The 24,929-nt window shown below is 46.1% G+C and overlaps 1 protein-coding gene across 2 annotated transcripts in view; it reads right to left on the bottom strand.

Annotated features, from left to right (window-relative positions):
- The window catches only part of ACAP2 (ArfGAP with coiled-coil, ankyrin repeat and PH domains 2), a 338,624-nt gene that overhangs the window by 220,835 nt on the left and 92,860 nt on the right, over positions 1-24,929 (bottom strand). For both annotated transcript variants that reach the window (XM_029615073.1, XM_029615074.1), the window contains exon 5: positions 19,450-19,508. In XM_029615073.1, the coding sequence (XP_029470933.1) occupies positions 19,450-19,508 (59 nt within the window). The remainder of the gene's footprint in view (positions 1-19,449; positions 19,509-24,929) is intronic.

Here is a 24,929-nt window from a genome sequence, read left to right on the forward strand (position 1 = left end):
GAATTTTGTGTAAGGGGGTAAGTAACCAGCGCCTATAGCTCACAGATCCTGTGAGTGGACGTCAAAGCAAGAAGGAAGAGTACCTTCCAAGTGAGATGTCGTAGCTCACAGGAGTGCAGAGGCTCAAACGGAGGTTTCATGAGTCGCGCTAATACTACATTAAGGTCCCAAGCAGGGGCCAAGGGACGGAGAGGGGGCTTGAGGTGTAGCAAGCCCTTCATAAAGCGCACTACTAAGGGTTGTGTCGAAATGGAGACATTACCTGTACCCCTATGGCAGGCAGCCACCGCACTGACATGCACTCTAATGGAGGAAGTTTGTAGACCTGACTCCGAGAGGTGCCATAGGTAGTCTAGAAACTTCGTGGTGGGGCAGGTAAATGGATCTAACTCATTTGAAGTGCACCATAACGAAAATAGTTCCCATTTAGAAAGATAAGATTTTCTAGTAGAAGGCTTTTGTGAAGCTAAGACCTGGGATACAGAGTCTGAGAGGTTGAGAGGACGTAAAATTAGCCTTTCAACATCCAAGCTGTCAGCGCCAGAGCCTGGAGGTTCGGATGTTGCAGTTGGCCAGCATTCTGAGAGATTAGTGACGGATCTGCGCCCAGGTGAATTTGCGGGCGGACTGAGAGATCGTGAAGGATGGGAAACCACACCTGTCGCGGCCAGTAAGGGGCTATGAGGATCATGAGACCCTTGTCTCGACATAGTTTCACGAGAACCTTGATTATGAGTGGAAGCAGGGGATAGGCATACAGGAGACCTGTTGTCCAAGAGAGGACGAAAGCAACCCTCGGTGGAGTCCTTGGACTGCGACATAGGGAGCAGAAGTTGTCCACTTTGTGGTTGTGAATCGACACAAAGATATATCTCCACTTCTGGAATATGTGTTCCACCACCGCAGGGTTCAGGGACCACTCGTGGGACTGAAATTTGCGACTGAGTTTGTCCGCTAGTACATTGTCCATGCCTGCCAGGTAAGTTGCTCTCAGTAGCATAGAATGAAATAGAGCTAGAGCCCAGATTTGTGCTACCTCCTGAGATAGTAGGTAGGAGCCGGATCCACCCTGCTTGTTGATACACCACATCGCTATTTGATTGTCCGCCTGGATTAGGATTGCTTTGTTGGATAATCAATCTTTGAAGGCTAGAAGGGCATATCTGATCGCCCTGAGCTCCAGAACATTTATCTGATGCTGTGCTTCTGCTGCAGACCAGGTTCCCCGAGTCTGCAGGTTGTTGACATGTGCTCCACAACCTAGAGTGGAAGTGTCTGTAGTCAGAATTATTTGAGGTTCTGGAGCTTGGAAAGGTAGTCCTATGAGCAGGTTGGACTCTTGGATCCACCAAGCCAGAGAGAGACAAAGTTGCCTGGTGACATGGACAATGTTGGACAGTGGATGGTGGGCCTGAGACCATTGGGATTTTAATGTCCACTGTGTTACTCGCATGGCAAGTCGAGCCATTGGTGTAACATGGACTGAGGACGTCATGTGGCCCAACAAGACGAGAACACGACGAGCAGTCATGGTTCTGTGAGACTGTACAGTGTGTGCAAGCATTGCAAGCGTATGAGCTCGGTCCTTGGGAAGAAAAGCCTTTGCAGTGGGAGCAAGATGGCAGACACATGAGAAGCAGGAAAAGAACGCTCCAGCCCAGCCTGTCTTTGGGAACTAATTTACCTCTTGAATATTGCCTCTATCTGGAACTAAAATGCCTCACACGAAGCGTAAAGCTCGTCTAAAAGAGATTACGAATCTTAAGGAAGAAAATAATCAACAGGCTAGGATTGAGAGCTTCTTTAGCCTTACCCCAACAACGCCGGGAGCGAGGACCGCGGAGGGAGAAGCCCAGGAGCTCGGGCTGACCCCTATGGTCGAGGAGATTTCGCTCAGCCCAGGGGCTCCTGCTGCGCCACCATTGCCGGGAGGTCGGATCAGTAAGGAGGGAGAGGAAACAACGCGAGAGCCGCTGGAGGAGTTGAGTGAGCGGCCCCCCCCCGGACAATCCGACGGAGACGGCGAGGAAACGGCGAGCAGTGGAGTTGAGGGAGCAATGGAGGCGATGGCGACCTCAACACCAATTCCCCATAGAGCTTTACCGGCATGGGACACCGCTGGAGATGCAGCACTTCAAGAACTGGTAAAATTACAAGTTAAACGGTATTTTCTCTGCAAAAGCCTCCTGTGGTTACGATGGACACATTGTGGAAAGCAATGGTGTCGATTGAATCTGCAGTAACTACCTTAACACAGGCATTTTTGGAATCCAATAAAAGAGGTTTGAACACAGAAAAGGTCTTGAATATACAGCAGGGAAATATAAAGAAAATTGAGGAAAAAGTTTCCAATTTGGAGAAAGTACAAGGAACTTTGGTAAAGGCTGGGATTAATTCGGAAAGAAAATTTGAGAACATTGAAAACTCACTCCGCTATTTAAATCTGCGGATAGTGAATTTTCCGGTTGTGAAAAGATTAAATCCAGCAGAGATGTTTAAAGAATACATGTTGGAGATTTTAAAGATCCCGAAAGAAATATTGCCTGTTATATCCAGAGCTTTCTATGTTTCAAAGAAATTGGAGGCAGCTACGGGGGCACCAGAGGATCCACAACATCAGACCCAGCAATCTTTGAATACCTCAGAGTTAATTGAACTATCGTTAAATTCTGAAATAAAAAATAGAGGTATATTATTAGTAACATTTGCATTTGAGCAAGATGGGAATCTTCTTTTAAAGTTTTTCTTTAGAAATAGAATGGAAAAATATTATGGCTATCCATTGTGGATATATCCAGATATAGTACGCTCCACGCAGGAACGTAGAAAAAGGTTTCTGCTTATGAGACCGGAGGCAATAAGCCGTGGTGCTACTGTAGTATTGAGATATCCATGCAAATGTTTATTGAGATATCAGCAAAATAAATATATTTTCTATGAACCAGAACAACTCAGAGGGTTCTTAGATGGTAAAAAATGAGGTGCGAGGCTCCAAAGAGAAAATGGGGGGTTAAGCAACTCTGTGAAGGTTTATGCCTTTAATATTTAGAAGTATGTGTTATATGAGCTCTATGTTTCATGAATGTACATCTTGCTCCCAGATTTCCTATATTGATTAAGAGATTTAAGTTTAAAATATAATACTGTCTTCATCCTTAGGGAGTTTCTATATTAAGTAATATATATGTGTATCTCTGTATTTCTTTTGATATATGAATGTAAATATATCTGAAAATTGCATAAATAAAAAATTTAAAAAAAAAAAAGAAAAGCCTTTGCTTGGATAATGTCGAGATCCGCTCCAATGAAGGAGAGGGATTGGGACTGAGTCAGATTGGATTTTTGATAATTTACTAGAAATTCGAAGGACAGTAGTAGTCGCAAGGTGAGATGGAGGGATTTTTATTTATACAATTTTTGTATACTGTTGCACAGTTAAGTTCCATTGCTACGGTTTACATAGACATAAAAATTAATGCAAAATATCAACAACTAAATTTGACATATTAAAAAAGCAAAATTGCTCACCTTGTAATAGGTGTTATCCCAGGACAGCAGGATGTAGTCCTCATATATGGATGACATCACTGATGGAGCCCTATACGGAAAAACATCTGTCAAAGTTTCTAGAAACTTTTCACTAGCACAGTGTGCCCACTGAGCATGCTCGGCATGCTATGATATTCTCAGCCACAGGGGTCTCCCTTCAGTCTCGTTTGTAGCAATGAGCGTTAGCCAAAAATAAAATAATAAAAACGTATTGGACCCAACTCCACGGGGTGGCGGGTGGGTTTAGTGAGGACTACATCCTGCTGTCCTGGGATAACACCTATTACAAGGTAAGCAATTTTGCTTTATCCCAGGACAAGCAGGATGCTAGTCCTCACATATGGGTGATTAGCAAGCTACAGGCTGAGTCATCTTTGTATTGGACCAACAGGTTACAACTTGTGCAACAGGCACAACAACTGGTGTACTGTTGGGAAAAATGAGGCAGCCTGAAATCACAAAAGGTTGGATGTGGAAGGAGTTGGGATTATACTGGAAACAAGTTCTTTAAGACAGATTGTCCATAGGCTGAGTCTTGTCGTCCTTCCTTGTCGAGACAGTAGTGAGCCGCAAAGGTGTGAAGGGAACTCCATGTTGCGGCCTTACATATGTCAGCTATTGGCACTGAACGGTAGTGTGCTACTGAGGTTGATGTTGCTCTTACTGAATGCGCCTTTACTCGCCCTTGGAGAGGAAGGCCTGCTTTTTCATAGCAAAACTGTATGCAATCTGCTAGCCAATTGGACAGAGTTTGCTTGCCAACTGCTTTTCCAGTTTGTTTGGATCAAAAGAAACAAAGAGCTGGTTGGATTTTCTATGGGCTGTAGTGCGATCTAAGAAGTACGCAAGTGCACGCTTACAGTCCAAGGTGTGTAAAGCCCTCTCTCCTTGATGAGAGTGTGGTTTTGGGAAGAAAGTAGACAAGATGATGGATTGATTCAAATGGAATTCCATAACTACCTTAGGAGTCTACGGAGTACCACTCGATCATGTAGGAATTTTGTGTAGGGTGAGTATGTGACAAGTGCTTGTAACTCGCTAACCCTTCTTGCAGATGTGATGGCTATTAAGAAAATAGTCTTCCAAGTGAGAAATTTAACAGCACAGGAATCCATGGGTTCAAAAGGAGAATGCATGAACCTCGTTAAGATCACATTAAGGTCCCATTGTGTGACCGGTGATCAGTGTGGAGGTTTAAGTTGAATTAAACCTCTCATAAATCTACTAACGAGGGGTTGTACTGATATTGGTGCATCCCCAACGGTATTGTGATAAGCTGAGATTGCACTTAATTGTATCCTTACAGATTATGTCAGGAGACCAGAGTCTGAGAGGTGCCACAGATAGTCTAACAAAGATGATGTAGTGCAGGAAAAAGGGTCAACACTGTTTTGTATGCACCACGTGGTAAACCTTTTCCATTTAGCACAATAGTTCTTTCGTGTGGAAGGTTTATGTGAAGCTACAAGCACTTCAAACACATTAGTTGAAAGATTGAGTGGTTGTAAGATTAAGCTTTCAACATCCACGCTGTGAGGGATAGGGATTGAAGGTTGGGATGGCGCAAACTGCCCTGATCCTGAGTTATGAGAGTGGGTGCTGTACCCAGGCGAATTGGGTCTCTGATCGAGAGATCGAGGAGTATTGGAAACCATATTTGTCGAGGCCAATATGGGGCTAGGAGTATCATGAATTTTTTGTCCTGTTGTAGCTTCACTAGAGTTTTGGTTATTAGTGGTATCGGAGGATACGCATACAGAAGGCCTGAATTCCAGTGGCGAGCAAAGGCGTCCCTGGGTAAGCGGTTTTTCTGCTTGAACAGGGAGCAATAATTGTCCACTTTGTAATTCACTAGTGATGTAAAGAGGTCTACTGTTGGTTGGCCCCAACGTTGAAAGATCTTGGTCGCCACCTCTGGATCCACAGACCACTCGTGCGGTTGAAATTGACGACTGAGGCGATCCGCCACTACGTTGTGAATGCCTGCTAGATAAGTGGCCCGTAGAAACATTGAGTGTGCTAGGGCCCAGTCCCAAATCTGTGCTGCTTCTTGACAAAGGAGATACCAGCCCGTACCTCCCTGTTTGTTGATGTACCACATGGCTACTGTGTTGTCTGTTTGTATCAGAACAGTCTTGTAGGAGAGGCAGTCCTTGAACGCATGCAGCGCATAATGTATAGCTTGAAGCTCTAGGAAGTTTATCTGAAATGTAGCTTCGAGTTTTGTCCAAGTACCTTGGGTCTGCAGATGACCAATGTGTGCTCCCCAGCCTAAGGTGGATTCATCTGTAGTTAACATCACTTGCGTAATTGGTTGTTGGAAAGGTAGACCCTTTGAGCAAGTTGTTCATGGTTGTCCACCATAGGAGAGAGGTTCATAGTTGCTGAGTTACTTGAATTGGATAAGAAAGTGGTTGAATGGCCTGTATCCATTGTGTGAGCCTCATGGCTAATCTGGCCATAGGAGTGAAGTGAATTGTGGAGGCCATGTGACCCAAGAGAGTGAGACATTGATTAGCTGTTATTTGTGTGCATGCGCGGAGAGAGCCTGCTAATGAGGCTAGTGTCTATGCACGGTCTTTTGGAAGGAAAGCTTTTGCTGTTATGGTGTTTAATTCTGCTCCGATGAATTGTAACAGGTGAGAAGGTGTGAAGTGGGATTTCTGGTAGTTGATGAGGAATCCCAAGGAATGGAGTAGGGTCATTGTGAGCTTGAGAGAGTTGAGAGCTCCTTGCCTTGTTTGGCTTCTGATGAAACACGTGCACACCCTCCTTGTGCAAGTAGGCAGCTGCCACTGCCAGGCACTTTGTGAACACTCGAGGTGCTGAGGCAAGACCGGATGGTAGCACCCTGTACTGGAAATGTTGAGTTCCTACTAGGAATCATAGATATTTGCGATGAGGAGGGAATATTGGAATGTGAGCATAAGCATCTTGAAGATCCAGAGAACAGAGCCAATCTCCCTTTTGAAGTAGAGGTAACATGGTGCCCAGAGAAACCATCCTGAATTTTTCTTTTCTCAGAAATTTGTTGAGATTTCTGAGATCGAGAATGGGACATAGGCCTCCTGTTTTCTTTGGAATGAGGAAATAACGGGAGTAGAATCCTCTGCCCTGCTGAGGCCAGGGAACTGGTTCCACGGCCCTGGCTCTCAGAAGGGTCGATAATTCTGTTTGTACAAGTGTGGATTGGTTGTTTACTGTCCAAGACGAGGTGGGTGGAGTATCGTTTGGAACAGTGAGAAAGTCCAAGTGGTACGCTTGAAATGTGATGGAGAGTACCCATTGGTCTGTGGTAATGCGAGACCAATTGTTTTGGAAGAAAGTAATTAGACCTCCTACCGGTAAATTTGGGGTCGGATTGGTAGAGAGGTTGCTGTTATCTGGTAGTACTTCAAAACCCCGATGTTGTTGTTCCTGTTTGCGGAGGGGGTTGAGCTCTAGGCGCTCTTGGTTGTCTAGACTGTGCTCTTTGAGTTGGTCTGGATGAGCGTCCACGGATAATAACGCCTCGGCCTGTAATATGGGCGCTTGGAATCTTTTCTTGGGAGTCTTCTTGATGGTGTTTGAGACTCCTGAGGTACAGAGGATAGTTGTCTTAGAGTTTCTGAGTGCTCCTTTAACAGGGAAACCACTTCCTTAACCTTATCTCCAAAGAGAGTGTCTCCTACACAAGGGAGATCAGCCAGTTTCTCCTGTATTTCCGGTCTCAGGTCTGAGGCCTTGAGCCAGGCCCATCTTCGAGCACTTATACCTGTGGCCAATAGTCTTGATGCAGTTTCAAAACTGTCGTACGCTGCACGAACTTCGTGTTTGCCCGCCTTCAGACCTTTATGTATTATAGAAGAGAAAGAATCCTGAGCTTGCTGGGGGAGAGTTTCAGAGAGTTCTTGCATCTGTTTCCATAAGTTACGCTGGTATTGCATCATATATAATTGGTAGGACGCAATCCTGGAAACTAACATAGATCCCTGAAACATCTTCCTACCTATGTTGTCTAAGAACCTATTGTCTTTACCTGGTGGAGTTGAAGAAGGAGTCTTTATTCTTTTTTATTTTTTTTGTGCTGACTCAACTACTACTGACTGGTGAGGTAGTTGAGTCTTCTGGAAGCCTGGGATGTGTTGCACCAGGTATGTTGCGTCGGTCCTCTTGTTCACTGGAGGTATGGAGCAGGGATGCTCCCATAACCTGTGTAACAATTGCACAAGGACTTCGTGAATTGGTATTGTTAGCACCTCTTTAGGTGGGTCCACGAACTGCAACACTTCCAGGGTCTTTTGTCTGGTGTCTTCCTCAGATTGTAGCTGAAAAGGAATGGTGTCAGCCATATCTTTGATAAAATTGGAGAAGGATAGGTCCTCAGGAGGGGATTTTCTTCTTTCCTCTGGAGGAGATGGTTCCGAGAGGACTTCCTCTGAGGAGGTATCAGTGCCAGTATCATCCCATGTATCAGGTTTATGCGATCGAAGAGGTGTAGAAGGCATCGGCACATTTGGCATCGATGGTTGTTCCCTGGGTGTTGATGGGAACAATGGGGAAATTGGTGGGAATGGGCATGGAACCCCCAATGGACCTGGGATTAGATCCGGAATCAGAGATTCTCCTGTAATATCTTCTCCCCTTGGTGGTGGTATTGGTACTTCCTGAGGTTTCACCGGGATGGCACAGATAAGTGTATCTAAATTTTGCTAAAATCGGTGCAAAAAAGGGCATAGGTATCGATGGAATCGGCGATGGAGTCGGTAATGGCATCGATGGAACCGGTGATGGAACCAGTAATGGAGACTGTACTGGCGATGGTGCTGGCCTCGATGGCAGAGTCGGTGCTGGCATTGGAGGCCTATCGAGGAGCGCATCCCTAACTGCCTGGCAGATATAGCCGTCCAGTTCCACCCGCATAGCTGGTGAGACCAGAGCAGCTATGGGGAGAGGCAGCGCAGGCGATACCAGTACCTCCGCAGGGCCCTGTGGAGGTACGGTTCCCGGCACCGATATCGGTGGGGATCGCCTCGGGGTGGAAGGTGTCAGCATCGCATCGTCTCTCCAAGGCTTCTTTGGTGCTGATTCAGGATCCGATGGACCATCGGATATCGGGTCGGTCTCAGGATCATGAGGCCTCCGATGTCAATGCTTCTGCTTGTGCTCTGTGCCCTTTTCGATGACAGACGTCGATTTTATCGAGGACTTAGACGGGGTTGGTGACAGCCGATCCCCCCGCTTCATCCTGTCTTCGTTTTTTTGAGGACGACCTTACGTATCGCTCCAGCCAGAGACGACTGCGTGGACGTCGATATTGATGGCATTAGCTGTAAATGGAACAGGTGCTCCATTTTCTCCAGAGTCTTCTGCCTTTCGGCGTCAACTCAGCGCACTTCGGCCACGTTAAAACATAGTGTCTCTCGCCGAGACAGAGTACACACTAAGTGTGGGTCCGTAATGGACATGGTATGGCAACAAATCAGACATTTTTTTAAAGCCCATAGCCATTGTGGAAGTCGGACAGCCGTCGACGACTTTCAGGCTAATATATACGGTACGGAACCAATGGAAAAACAGAAAAACTTACCGCGATGGTAAAAAACGGGAGACCCCTGCGGTATCGAGGTTTTTCAAGTTTTTAACAAACTTTTTTATATGGTGAAAAATCACCACCCAGGACTCCAATTAACCGCGAGGCTAACAGCTTTGCGGAAAAAAGAAGACTGAAGGGAGACCCCTGTGGCTGAGAATATCATAGCATGCTGAGCATGCTCAGTGGGCACACTGTGCCAGTCAAAAGTTTCTAGAAACTTTGACAGAAGTTTTTCCTTATAGGGCTCCATCAGTGATGTCACCCATATGTGAGGACTAGCATCCTGCTTGTCCTGTGATAATAGCATATTACAGACAGTTATAAAATCTAAAAATCTTAAAATACTTCTAAAAATGCAAATACAAAAATTAATATATCGTATCTACTATATGCATCACAAACTCCTTCCTTGGTGTCACTGTCAAACTCCTTCCTTAATCTCAATCTCATATGTCTGACAAAACAACCACGTTTTTAACTCCTTCCTTGAAGAACCACCTCCACCGACTGAGCCCTCAGTAACCAGTCTAGATAAGGATAGACGCGAGTGCCCAGTCGCCTTAAGTATGCGACTACTACTGCCAGGCATTTTGTGAAGACCTGAGGGGCCGATGCTAGGCCGAACGAAGCACTCAGTACTGAAAGTGCTTGTTTCCGAAGAGGAATCCGAGGTATTTTCTGTGAGACGGGGTAATTGCTATGTGCATGTACGCATCTTTTAGATCTAGAGAGCAAAGCCAATCTCCCTGTTGAATCAGAGGGAGTAGAGAGACAAAGGTTACCATTCTGAACTTTTCTTTTCGAAGATGTTTGTTTAGGGCCCAAAGATCTAATAACGGCCGAATACCTCCCGACTTTTTTGATATTAAGAGGTTATCGGGAGTAGAAGCCCTTTCCTCTTTGCAGAGGGGAAACTTGCTCTAAGGCATTGGCTTGTAGAAGGGATGTGATTTCTTCTTCTAGAAGGGAAGAGTGATCGGTGGAACTCCACGTCAGATGAGGTGGAGAGTCTGATGGGATTGAAAGAAAGTTGAGATGGTAAACTTGAGTTATCACCGAGAGGACCCACTGGTCTATGGTGAGGGTATGCCAGGTGCTGATGAAGTGGCCGAGACTGCCATCCACTGGTAGATGTGGCAGTGCCGGAGGTGGACATTTGCTCTCTAGAGGGCAGTCAAAAACCGGAAGAAGGCCAGGCTGTGGAGTAGGCTGCGTCTTCTGAGGCCTAGGCTGGCGAGGTTGAGACTTCTGATTTGGTCTAGACGGGCAAGACAGTCTGAGGTGGGTAGTACCTGCGTGGTTCGTTTAGCCTCCCTTCTGAACTCCATGTGCCCAGCCGAGAGTTGCCACAACATCTCGTTATGGTCTTTAAGTTGAGCTACAGTCTCCTGAATTTTCTCATCGAAGAGGTTATCTCCTGTACAGGGGAGGTCCGCCAACCTCTCCTGAACCTCTGAACGCAGATCCGAAGATTTAAGCCAGGCCCATCTCCTAGCACTTATTCCAGCTGCTGACACCCTGTTGGCTGTGTCAAAGATGTCATAAGCAGAGCGCACCTCATGCTTACCAGGATCTAGAACTTTCTTAAGAATGATATTGAGCTGGTCCTGGAACTGATCAGGAAGGGAATCAGAAAGATCCTGGAGCTGCTTGAACAGGTTCCTACTGTATTGCGAGATGTAGAGTTGGTAAACTGCAATACGGGAGATTAGCATGGCCCCATGAAAGACCCTGAGACCAAAAGCGTTAAGGAATTTCTGCTCCTTTCCAGGAGGCATAGATGAATGTAGAGATTACTTACCTGATAATCTCGTTTTCCTTAGTGTAAGCAGATGGACTCAAAACAAGTGGGTATGGTGTGCTCGTGCTAGCAGTTGGAGACAGATCTGACGTCAGCACAGGTACATATACCCCCACAGGAAGTGAAGCAATTCAGTAATCTTCCTTGCAAAGCTGTTATAGCTATATGAGTACTGACCGATCGATTAATGAAACAAGATTACCCTGACCGGTTGATAGTAGCTGGAGACCGCCAGGATTCTCAACCGGAAGGCGTCGACACCCGGCAGGGTGGATGCCCTATGTAGTAAAACATGGCTTACCTTGAGCCTGTGAAAACCCATGAATATTGGCAGCCGGGCGGGATGCTGAGTCCATCTGCATACACTAAGGAAAACGAGATTATCAGGTAAGTAATCTCTACATTTCCTAGCGTGTAGCAGATGGACTCAAAACAAGTGGGATGTACAAAAGCTACTCCTGGACTGGGTGGGAGGCTGCCCGAGGTCCGTGCAGGATTGCCCTCGCAAATGCGGTGTCCTCCCTGGCCTGGACATCCAGACGGTAGAATCTGGAGAAGGTATGGAGGGAGGACCACGTTGCCGCCTTACAGATCTCAGCAGGCGACAGCATCCGTGTTTCTGCCCAAGAGGCCGCTTGCGCTCTGGTAGAGTGAGCCTTGACCTGTAGAGGCGGTGGTTTACCCGCGTCTACGTAGGCTGCCTTGATAACTTCTTTGACCCAGCGGGCGATAGTTGCCCTTGAGGCTGCTTCCCCAAAAGCACCCAAAGATGTGCAACAGGCAAAACAGGGGTGATTTTGGATAACTGGAAGCCTGAAATTCCCAGCGGGCTGTTGGAAGGAAGTTGGGTATTAAGCTGAGAATAAACTGCATAGAACAGAGTGGCCATAGATAGAATCTTGTGTGCCAGCTTTGTCCAGGCAATAATGGGCTGCAAAAGTATGGAGAGAACTCCATGTAACAGCTCTGCAGATGTCAGCAAGAGGTACAGAACGAAGGTGTGCTACTGACATTGCCATTGCTCTAATGGAGTGCGCTTTAACGCGTTCCTGGAGCGAAAGGCCTGCTTGTTGGTAGCAGAAGGAAATACAGTCCGCCAGCCAAGAGGACAGGGTCTGCTTTCCCACTGGGATTACCAGTTTAATTTTATCAAGGAGACAAATAGCTGGGTGGACTTCCTATGGCCTGCAGTGCGTTCCAAATAAAAGGCTAGCGCACGCTTACAGTCCAAGGAATGCACAGCCCGCTCACCTGGATGTGAGTGGGGTTTTGAAAAGAAAGTAGGCAAAACTATAAATTGATTTAAATGGAACTCAGAGACTACTTTCAGCAGAAATTTAGGATAAGTGCGAAGGAACACCCGATCATGAAGAAATTTTGTGTAAGGGGATAAGTAACTAGTGCTTGTAGCTCACTGATCCTGCAAGCGGTCATCAAAGCAAGAAGGAAGAGCACCTTCCAAGTGAGATGCCATAACTCGCAGGAGTGCAGAGGCTCAAACGGAGGTTTCATGAGTAGCGCTAACACCACATTAAGGTCTCAAGCAGGGGCTGGAGGATGGAGAGGTGGCTTGAGGTGCAGTAAGCCCTTCATAAAGCGCACTACTAAGGGTTGTGTCGAAATAGTGACATCCCCCTGTGCCCTTATGGAAGACGGCCACCGCACTGATATGCACTCTTATGGAGGAAGTTTGCAGACCGAGAGGTGCCAGAGGTAGTCTGAAAACTTCGTAGTGGGGCAGGTAAAATAATCTAACTCCTTTGAAGTACATCACAACGAAAATCTTTTCCATTAGAATAAGATCTTCTAGTAGAAGGCTTTCGTGAAGCTACCAGGACTTGGGATACTGAGTCAGAGAGGTTGAGAGGCCGCAAGATTAGCCTTTCAACATCCAAGCTGTCAGTGACAAGACCTGAAGGTTGGGATGGCGCAGTCATCTGTTCTTCTGAGATATCAGTGCCCAGGCAAATTTGTGGACAGACTGAGAGGTCTCAAAGGATGGGAAACCAAACTTGACGCGGCCAATAGGGGGTTATGAGAATCATGAGGCCCTTGTCCCGACGTAGCTTCACGAGAGTCTGCTGATGAAAGGAAGTGGAGGGTAGGCATACAGGAGACCTGTTGCCCAGGATAGGGCAAAGGCGTCCCTTGGTTGAGACTTGTGACTGCGATGTAAGGAGCAGAAGTTCTCCACCTTGCGGTTGTGAATAGATGCAAAGAGGTCAATGGTCGGATACCCCCACTTCTGAAAAATGTGCTCCGCCACCATGGGGTTCAGGGACCACTCGAGGAGCTGAAATGTAAGACTGAGTTTGTCCGCTAGAACATTGTCCATGCCTGTCAGGTAGGTCGCTCTACTGCACTACTTCTTGACACAGAAGGTAGGAGCCGCTTCCACCCTGCTTGTGATATACCACATCGTTGATTGTATGTTTGGATTAGGATTGCTTTATTGGATAAGCAATCTTTGAAGGCTAGAAGGGCATATCTGATCGCCCTGAGCTCCAGAAAATTTATCCGATGTGCTTATGCTGCCAACCAGGTTACCTGAGTCTGCAGGTGGTTGACATGTGCTCCCCCCTAGAGTGGTAGCATCTGTTGTCAGAATTATCTGAGGTTCTGGAGCTTTAAAGGGTAGCCCTCTGAGCAGGTTGGACTCTTGGATCCACCAAGCCAGGGAGAGACGAAGCTGCCTGGTGTCTTGGACAATGTTGGACATTGGATGGTGGGCTTGAGACCACTGGGATTTTAATGTCCATTGCGTTACTCGCATGGCGAGTCGAGCCATCGGTGTAACATGGACCGAGGATGCCATGTGTCCCAACAAGACGAGAGAACATGTCGAGAAGTCATGGTTCAGCGAGATTGATTAGTGTGTGCAAGCACTGCCAGCATATGAGCTCGGTTCCAGGAAGGAAAGCTGTCACGTGGATCGTGTCGAGATCCACTCCGATAAAGGAAAGGGATTGAGACGGAATCAGATTGGATTTCTGATAATTGATTAGAAATCCCAAGGACAGTTGTAGCCACACAATGAGATGGAGGGAGTGAAGAACTGCCTCCGGAGACCGAGCACTCAGTAACCAATCGTCTAGATAAGGGTAGATGTGAGTGCCTAGTCGCCTTAAATATGCAGCTACTACTGCTAGGCATTTCGTGAAGACACGAGAGGCCGATGCCAGACCAAACGGAAGTACTCGGTACTGGAAGTGCTGGTTTCCGACAAGGAACCGGAGGTACTCTCTGTGAGACGGGGTAATTGCTATGTGCATGTATGCGTCTTTTAGATCCAGAGAGCAAAGCCAATCCTCCTGTTGGAGAAGAGGGAGTAGAGAGCCTAAGGTTACCATTCCGAACTTCTCCTTTCGACGATGTTTGTTTAGGGCACAAAGGTCTAATATGTTGTGAATGCCTCCAGTCTTTTTTGGTATTAAGAAGTATCGGGAGTAGAAGCCCTGTCCCCTTTGCAAAGGAGGAACTGGTTCTATGGCATTAGTCTGTAGGAGGGAAGCTATCTCTCCTTGTAGAAGGTGAGAGTGGTCGAAGGAAGTCCACCCCGGCCGAGGTGGTGAGTTCGATGGTATGGAGAAGAAGTTTAGATGGTAACCTTGAGCTACGACTGACTGAACCCACTAGTCTGTGGTGACCTTGAGCCACATGGTGGTGAAGTGGCAGAGCCGGCTGCTGACCAGGAGGGATGGCAGAGGGGGAAGATGACAATCGCTCTCTAGCGGGGAGTCAAAACCCCAAAGCAGGACCACAGGTGGCTGTGCCTTCTGAGGCCTGGGTTGTCGAGGTGGAGGTTTTTGATAGGGTCTAGATGGACGAGACCTAGCTGGTGGAGGGTAGCACCTTCGTGCTTTGTAAGCTGTTCTTTTCGTCTCTCTCCTGAACAGCCGTTTAGAAAAGGTAGAGAAGTCAGCATATACAGCGGAAAGCTGCAGCAGCATCTCATTCTGATCTTTGAGTTGTACGACAGTTTCTTGAATCTTCTCTCCAAACAGATTGTCCCCTGTACAGGGGAGGTCTGCGAAGCAGTCTTGTACCTCTGGGCGCAAGTCCGAGGATTTCAGCCAGGCCCACTTCCTTGCACTTATACCGGCTGCTGATAACCTGGAAGCTGTATCAAAGATGTCGTAAGCTGATCTAACTTCATGCTTACCTGCATCGAAGCCCTTTTTTACAATAGAGTTCAGTTGGTCTTGGAACTTATCCGGGAGAGACACAGAAAATTCCTGTAATTGTTTGAACAAATTCCTGTTGTATTGGGTCATACAAAGTTGATATGCCGCAATATGAGAGATTAACACTGAGCCATGGAAAATTCTGCGTCCAAAAGCATAGAGGAATTTTTGTTCCTTCCCAGGAAGTGCCGAAGAATGAGGCCGTGGTCTCCTGGCCTTTTTCTGGGCAGACTCTACCACCACTGAATGGTAGGCCAATTGAGTTTTTTGGAAACCAGGGCCCGACTGGACTAAATAAGTAGCATCGGTCTTATGGTTGACCAGAGGGACTGTACCTGGGTGCTCCCAGTTGCACTGCAGCAGATCAAGCAGGACATCATGAACTGGGATGGACATTATTTCCTTCGGTGTGTCGATGAACTGAAGGACTTTCAGCATTTTGTGCCTGGAGTCTTCTTCAGTTTGGAGGGCAAAAAGTATAGCCTCCGACATTTCTTTAATAAAATTAATGAAGGAGAGGTCCTCTGATGGAGACTTGTGTCTCTCTTCAGGTGGAGAAGGCTCAGATGGGATATCTCCAGTGACTTGGGAATCGGAAGAGTCATTGGACCATGGTTGGTAAGGTCGATCCCCAGCACCCAACGGTGGCTCAGATGGTAGAAAAAGACCTTCTCCGGCCGGAGGAGGTCGGGGCACCAAGGGTATCGGTGCTGGCATCGGTGAAGGACGAAGGGGCACCGAAGGCATCAGTGACCCCGATGGACAGCTCGGTGGAAACGCTCCAGAAGGCCCTGGAACCGGTTCCAGCATCGATGGACCCTCCTCGTCAGAGGAAAGATGGATCTGCGTCGATGGACCGAGCAGTATCTGTGTTTTTCACGGTGCCGATGGCAGAGCACCGATGAGGACATCCAGCCTGTCAAGGAGTGGAGCAAGCATCGATTGCATTGATTCCGGAGTTGGCACGGAAACCGGTATCGGTGTCGATGGCTTCAGAAGGCCATGGAAGGCCTGCACCACTGCCTCTTGCACCATCTGGTGCAAACTACTGGCCTATCTCCAACCTGCCATTCATATCCAAAATTCTTGAAAGGGTAGTCAATACACAACTCACTGACTTCCTTGAAGACCATAGTATCCTACACCCCTCACAATTTGGTTTTCGTAAAGATCGCAACACTGAAAAGCTACTACTTGCAATCACAGACACTGTTCTCAAAGGCATGGACCGTGGTCATTCATACCTACTTGCCCTCCTAGATATTTCAGCAGCCTTCGATACTGTCAACCAACAAATCTTAATCTCCCGCTTGGCAGAGATAGGTATCTCCCACACAGCCCTCACACGGTTCACCTCCTACCTCACCAATAAAGAATACTTAGTAAAAATTGACAGCTCGGAGTCATCGAACATCCCCCTCACACAAGGCGTCCCCCAAGGATCCTCCCTTTCTTCTACCCTCTTCAATATTTATCTTCTGCCACTCTGCCATCTACTCTCCAATGTAGGCCTAAAGTTCTTCCTGTATGCCGATGATGTGCAAATTCTTATCCCCATTCAAAAATCCCTCAACGAAACCATGCAATTCTGGGAATCTTGCCTTCAGTCCATCAACTCCCTATTATCCAATCTTCACCTTGCGCTTAATACTTCTAAAACAGAAATCCTCATCTCTAATCAACCGGACCACTCACTCCAACCTACTTTCCATAACTGCGCTCTGTGAGAGACACCACTGCACTCTGTAAGAGACTTGGGCATCTCCCTGGATCAACACCTAAACTACAAACCCTATATTAAGTCTCTCATAAAGGGGGGTTTCTACAAACTCCACATCCTTAAAAAAAAAATCAAACTCCTCCTTTATGCCCAGGACTTCCGCACAGTTCTGCAGACGACCATCCTATCTAAATTGGACTACTGCAACTCCATTCTCCTAGGCCTCCCTGCCTCCACCATCAAACCTCTGCAAATCCTTTAGAGCGCCATGGCGAGAGTTATTACCAATACTCGTAAAAGGGACCACAGCACCCCTATTTTAAAAGATCTGCACTGGCTCCCCATCTCCTTCCGTTCACAATACCCTCTACAATACCCTCTACAAAACCAATCTCGCCTGGCTCGAGGAAATGCCCCATTTCCGCTCCTCTAACCGCCCAGCCAGAAGCTCCCTTGTGGGCACCCTCCACACCCCATCCCTCAAAACTGCACACCTCTACACTACTAGAGAAAGAGCCTTCTCCATAGCTGGCCCTACCCTCTGGAACTCACTACCAGCTGAGCTCCGTCTAGAACAGGGGTGGGCAATTCCAGTCCTCGAGGGCCACAAACCTGTCGAGGTTTTAGGATATCCCTAATGAATATGCATGAAATAGATTTGCATACAACGGAGGCAGAGTGCATGCAAATCTCTCTCATGCATATTCATTAGGGATATCCTGAAAACCAGACTGGTTTGTGGTCCTCGAGGACCGGAACTGCCCACCCCTGGTCTAGAACCATCCTTACAACAATTCAAAAAAGGTATCAAGACTTGGCTTTTCAAACAAGCCTATCCGGATACCAACCAAACCTAGACATTATTACTTTTGAACCACCCGGGCATCCCTTACCCCCTTCAGCTTTAAGCCTCTTAGAACTCTTATTTTGTTCTGTATATACCTGTATATTGTTAATTCAGTTAATTATTCTTGTTCTTCATATGTTATGTTCCTTAGCAATTTAATTCGGTTACTCTTTTCTTTCCCTTCCTACTCTCGCTCTCTCTCTCCCATATCCTTGTTCCTAGCCCCCACCCACCCTACCCCTTTTTCTAACCTGCTCCCTTCCCCCCATCCTCGTTCATTGTAATTTCCTTTCTTCTAGTTAATTGTAAACCGGCTTGATGTGTCCTATGAATGCCGGCATATAAAAGTTCATAAATAAAAAATAAATAATTCCTCGCGGAACACTGGTGCAGCTAACACCAGGTCCGGAGTAGGAGGTATGGATGGCATCGCCGGAGGGTCCACTGATCCCAGTGGAGTCTCGGCTGCCGTGCCCACGAAAGGCGGGGAATGCCTCGGTGTACCCGGCTCAGAGGAGGTTGGGGGCTCCTCAGCCTGGCCTTTTTCTTCGGTGGCTCGATGGATTTGGAAGATGAAGCCACCGGTGCACCTGGCATAGACAGCACGGATTTTCGATGCCTATGCCGATGCTTCTCTCGGTGCTCAGCTTTACTCGTGGCCGGCGCAGAGGACGACGGCACAGTAAGTCTTCAACGTCAACCTAGAGTCATCGGTGTCCGACCGATGGTGCGACTTGGCTGGCGACGGTGCCGATGACGGGGATGCCTGGGATGGCTGGCACTGCTTTGTATGGAATAACAAAGCCATTTTCTCCAACCGAGCCCAGCAGCCCTTTGGGGTCATTTGGGCGCAGTTGGTACATGAGTCTACATCATGACAAAGTACATGGTACATGAGTCTACATCAGACAAAGTACACAGACCTGTTAAGGGTAAGGGTCTGTGATAGACTTTGTCCTGGGACAATCAGGGCACCGACAAAAACCCCTCGCACCACTGCCATCGAAAATTTAGGCCCCGGATGCGGTCGGTGTCTGTCAGGCCTATATCGGTAACCGGCAGGAACAGACCAAAAACGGGGTAAAAACCTACCGTACAGACGCAGTTATTGATGGCGAAGAAGGGAGACCAACGGGGTGAAAACTTTTGCAAATTAGCAAAGAAATTCCTGAAGAAAAAATTCCTGTCAGGAATGTGTGAGAGAGCTCCTAAGTCCACATGGCCAAAGCTGCGCAGAAAAAAAAAGAGACTGAAGGGAGACCCCTGCAGGATGCAGGATTGGTGCCATGCTGGGCATGCTCAGTGGTGCCAGTCAAAGTTCTAGAAACTTTGACAAAAGTGTTCGGTGATTGGGCTCCATCCTGATGATGTCACCTATATGTGTGAGGACTACCATCCTGCATGTCCTGTGAGAAAGGAAATTAGCCTAACCATGCCCATTTTTTTTTTTTTTTTAATCGTAGGCACTACTTCTGCTATATTTATGGCATTTTGATGAATCTAGGGGTAAGAAAAAAAATCCTGAAGCCAGTCAAATGACAAAAATGACATAATACATATTATACTTTTAGTTTAAAATCAAGAAATGTCCAAGCAGTTCACAAAAATAACCCCTTCTTTAAACACATTTAACACTGTGGAATAGTTTTTTGTTGTTTTTTTTAATAAAAGAAACTCCAATTGTTTAATGTTTCAATATCAAGATTAATATTTCATAAGACAGATTTTATTTTGGCTTTGTTCTAGATATATTTTTCAAGAAGAATAACTTACTCCTTAACAAATGTCTGAAGTTGCGTTTTAATGGATCTTTGAGCTTGGTCAAACAGGATCTGAAATGAAATTACAGCTTTAACATTAAGTTTAAAAAATGAAATCACCATATATATTCATATAAAAACTGTCCAAAATGCCTTTCATATGTATCATCTCCCTGGAAAGTCCTAAGCTTTTGAGGCTGAGGACGGATTTCCAATACTGCTAGTTAAGTCCAACTCTACACAAACTTCTTTTCTGCTAAATAGCTCTGCTAAATAGCTCAGCTGTGACAATGACTGAATATCTGCATAAATTCCACCACCAAATGTTTTTTGCTGCAAAAGGAAAAAAAAAAAGCTGGCCCAGGGAATATTTGGTTTTGACTCATTAAAATATATGCTTGTGCAGAATTTTTTGCACACCACTGAATTCTGCAGGATATAGATTTGTACATGGCAGTGCAACGGTGTACAGAAGACAGTACAGAGCTACAAACCGGTAGATTCTGGTACAGTTCCACAGCACTTGTATGTGACCTTGCGCTTTAACTTTACGTACACAGACGTGATTGTGAGCTCTCTGAGGCAGAAAGCTTGCAGCTATGTAATTTATCCTTATATAAAGCTGTAAATGTTAATGTGGCAGCAAACATGTGTTATCCTAATGTTAACCTAGAAGCACAGAAATACAGATCACTGATACAATGTGTTTTACTTAGCCGAGATTCTAACAGGTATCTGAGACACTCCAGAAGGGTAAACATCCAGCTTTGGCAAGGTTTCTGTCTTTTGAAGCTACCATTCAAAACAGCTGAGCCCTGTGTTAAGATTGCTGTCACACTTTCTACAGCCCAATACACCTTTTGAAATAGAAAAACCTAAAACTGAAAAACACACTCTCTCTTCAGGTAATCTCCAAATAAATTCAAGGTATATTTAATATTAGTTTGAATAAAACAAACCATGTTACTACTTCTGAAGGGGGTTTTGGGAAATGTATGACAACAGTTTTCTCTTTCTGGGTCAGATGAGTACATTGATATTTCAGTCTAATTTAAACTAGCAGCACTAGTAAGGGTGTATTTTCATATAATATAATTGACAATTTAAAAATCATTATAAAATCATTACCATTCCCAAGGAGATCTGGTTTTAAGTTTTTGAAAGCTACTTCAAGACACTCCCTCAGTTAAAAATAAATAAATATATAAATGTAAACTAGGAAGATGCTGTACTGATCCTTATTAAAACTTCAAAGATCTCAGCAAAAGTGCTGTGCACTGTCATACGGGAAACCTGGGTGCAATTCCAGAGTTTAGCTCCTGCTCCAAAGGCCAGCAGGAGTTTGGAGTACTGTTGATCATGGTTTAACAAATAAGAAAAAATGTCCAGAGTGAGGGGCCAGAAAATACCCCAAAAATGATAGAATAAAAAGTGGAGTTATTTGATTCTTGAAAAGGTGCACAGCACTTCATATACATACAAATATAATCACATGCTGCATATATACACCTGCTGAGCTGCATTTTAATTTAGCTTTTGGTAAGCCTGGTTAAAATATTATTTCATGCTGCTTTAATCTTTCTAGGAGATGACTGCATGCCGTGGCATATGTACTGTGTCCCAAATAAAAGTAGGATTTTGATTAATTATGATTGAAAATCTCTATGGAAAAGCACCAAGAACTGAACATAAGAAATTGCCATGCTGGGACAGACCAAGGGTCCATCAAGCCCAGCATCCTGTTTCCAACAGAGGCCAAAAACCAGGCCACAAGAACCTGGCAATTACCCAAACACTAAGAAGAACCCATGCTACTGATGCAATTAATAGCAGTGGCTATTCCCTAAGTATAACTGATTAATAGCCATTAATGGACTTCTCCTCCAAGAACTTATCCAAACCTTTTTTGAACCCAGCTACACTAATTGCACTAACTACCTTCTCTGGCAACCAATTCCAGAGCTTTATTGTGCGTTGAGTGAAAAAGAATTTTCTCCGATTAGTCTTAAATGTGTTACTTGCTAACTTCATGGAATGCCCCCTAGTCCTTCTATTATTCGAAAGTGTAAATAACCGAGTCACATCTACTCATTCAAGACCTCTCATGATCTTAAAGACCTCTATCATATCCCCCCCTCAGCCGTCTCTTCTCCAAGCTGAACAGCCCTAACCTCTTCAGCCTTTCCTCATAGGGCAGCTGTTCCATCCCCTTTATCATTTTGGTTGCCCTTCTCTGTACCTTCTCCATCGCAACTATATCTTTTTTGAGATGTGGCGACCAGAATTGTACACAGTATTCAAGGTGCGGTCTCACCATGGAGCGATACAGAGGCATTATGACATTTTCCGTTCTATTAACCATTCCCTTCCTAATAATTCCTAACATTCTATTTGCTTTTTTGACTGCTGCAGCACACTGAGCCGACGATTTTAAAGTATTATCCACTATGATGCCTAGATCTTTTTCCTGGGTGGTAGCTCCTAACATGGAACCTAACATAGTGTACCTACAGCAAGGGTTATTTTTCCCTATGTGCATCACCTTGCACTTGTCCACATTAAATTTCATCTGCCATTTGGATGCCCAATCTTCCAGTCTTGCAAGGTCCTCCTGTAATGTATCACAGTCTGCCTGTGATTTAACTACTCTGAATAATTTTGTATCATCCGCAAATTTGATAACCTCACTCGTCGTATTCCTTTCCAGATCATTTATATATATATTGAAAAGCACCGGTCCCAATACAGATCCCTGAGGTACTCCACTGTTTACCCTTTTCCACTGAGAATATTGACCATTTAATCCTACTCTCTGTTTCCTGTCTTTTAACCAGTTTGTAATCCACGAAAGGACATCGCCTCCTATCCCATGACTTTTTAGTTTTCGTAGAAGCCTCTCATGAGGGACTTTGTCAAACGCCTTCTGAAAATCCAAATACACTACATCTACCGGTTCACCTTTATCCACATGTTTATTAACCCCTTCAAAAAAATGAAGCAGATTTGTTAGGCAAGACTTCCCTTGGGTAAATCCATGTTGACTGTGTCCCATTAAATCATGTCTTTCTATATGCTCTACAATTTTGATCATGAGAATAGTTTCCACTATTTTTCCCGGCACTGAAGTCAGGCTCACTGGTCTCAATGTCTATGCCTAGTGAAGAACATATTTTAGGGAAAACTTACATTGGTCTATGGAAATGTTCACACATTTTACAACTGTAAAACAAACAAACCCTGGCAATAGGATGAAGTCAAGGTTGAGACGGGCGTGTGTTCAAGACCATCATAACTGATATACTGTGGACTTACTTCCCAGTGCATGAGTTCATAAAACCCATAAATATGAGAAATCAACTTCCTCAGAGTAAAGCAGAAAGTCTTATCTGTAGAAGGTGTTCTCCTAGGACAGCAGGATGTTAGTCCTAACAGACGGGTGACATCATCAGATGGAGCCCGGCACGGAAAACGTTTCTCAAAGTTTCTAGAACTTTGACTGGCACACTGAACATGCCACTATCCGCACATCCACGCAGGGTCCCTCTTCAGTCTCATAACATAGAATTCACAAACGAAAAAATAAAATAAAACACAGGAGAACCCAACTCGGTGGGGTAGCAGGCGGGTTTCCTGAGGACTAACATCCTGCTGTCCTAAGAGAACACCTGTTACAGGTAAGCAACTTTGCTTTCTCCTAAGACAAGCAGGATGGTAGTCCTCACAGATCTGTGAATACCAAGCTACAGGCTGCTCCCAGTGAGGCTTATGACCAACAGGCACCGAACCAGGTGCCAAGAGGCACAAAAATAACTGCTGTGCTGTTGGAACACATGAACCCAAACAATGGGCCCTAGGCAGGGAGAGTTGGGTTTTTAAGCCTGGAAGAGGTTACGAAGGACAGATTGGCCAAAGTTACTGCATGTCGACCATCCTTGTCCAAGAACAGCAAGCAGCAAATGTATATAGGCAACTCCAATTTGCGGCTCTGCAGATTTTGGCAATGGGAACCACTCGGAAGTGGGATACTGATGCTGCCAAGGCTCTCACTGAGTAGGCCTTGTTGCGGCCTCCAAGCTGAAGGTCTGCCTGTGCATAGCAGAAGGCAATCTGCAAGCTAGTTGGACAGTTTGTTTGCTCACCACCATGCCCATCCTGTTCTTGTCAAAGGATATGAAGCGTTGCATGGACTGCCTGTGGCCTGCAGTGTGTTCGAGATAGAAGGCCAAAGCCCTCTTACAGTCCAAACCGTGGAGAGCCCATTCACCTTGGTGAGAATGAGGTCTTGGTAAAAAGGTGGGCAGAATAATAGACTGATTAAGATGAAAATCAGCCACCACCTTAGGCAGAAACTTAGGGTGAGTATGCAGGACCACCCTATCATGAAAGAACTTTGTGTAGGGCAGATACGTCACCAACACCTGAAGCTCACTAACACTGTGAGTCGAAGTGACTGCCACAAGAAAGAGAACCTTCCAAGTTAGGTACCTCAGATCGCAGGAGCACATAGGCTCGAACGGGTTACGCATGAGCCACACTAGCACCAGGTTGAGGTCCCAGGACACAACAGGAAGATGCATGGGGGTTTCATCTGAAGCAACCCCTGCATAAATCGCCCTACTATGGGCTGCACAGAGATGGACGTACCACAAATACCTTAATGGCAAGTGCTGATGGCACTCAGGTGGACCATGACCAAATTGGTCTCCGAGAGGTGCCACAGGTAGTCTAGCAACTGTGGCATGGGGCAGGCGAACGGATCCAAGCCATGACCTCCACTCCAGATGGAGAGCCTCCTCCACTTGAGCCTGAAAGACGTCCTGATGTAAGGCTTTCTTGAAGCTACCAGTACCTGAGATATGTCAGAAAGGTCAAGAGACTGCAGGACTAGCCTCTCAACATCCAGGCTGTCAGAGCTAATAACCTGAGATTTGGATGGTACAGCCTGCCTCAATCCTGCGTGATCAGATCGGGGAAGGCCCCCTGACGGATGGGCTCTCTGACAGGTCCTGCAGGACTGGAAACCAGACCTGCCTTGGCTAATATGGGGCCCACCAGGATCATAGTCCCCTTGTCTTGCTGGAGCTTCAAGAGAATCTTCATTACCAGCGGAAGCAGAAGATATGCATACAGAAGACCCTTGCCCCAGTAGCGGGCAAAGTTAACTAACCCCAAGTCTAGAACCAGATTCAGAGCCTCTCTGTTTTGGCATAGAGGGCACCGTGGGCATCGACGGCCCCGAGGGCATCGATGGCACAGAGATCTCCGATGGTCTGGGAATGGAATCAGGAAGCCCCAGCAGCGGCACGAAGGGCCCAGAGGGCACAGTCGGCCGCATGGATTCTTCCTCCTTCTCGGACCTGATAATGGGAATCTCTCCGGAGGGGGGCATTGGTGGCTGCTGGGGAACAGATGGTCCCCCGGGTACAGGCTGTGTCAGAAATATGCCCAGAAGGATGACTAGACACACTAGCAAGGTCCCCCAAGAGAGACGGT

Source organism: Rhinatrema bivittatum, chromosome 9 (genome assembly GCF_901001135.1).
Source record: "Rhinatrema bivittatum chromosome 9, aRhiBiv1.1, whole genome shotgun sequence".
Classification (NCBI taxonomy): Eukaryota; Metazoa; Chordata; class Amphibia; order Gymnophiona; family Rhinatrematidae; genus Rhinatrema; species Rhinatrema bivittatum.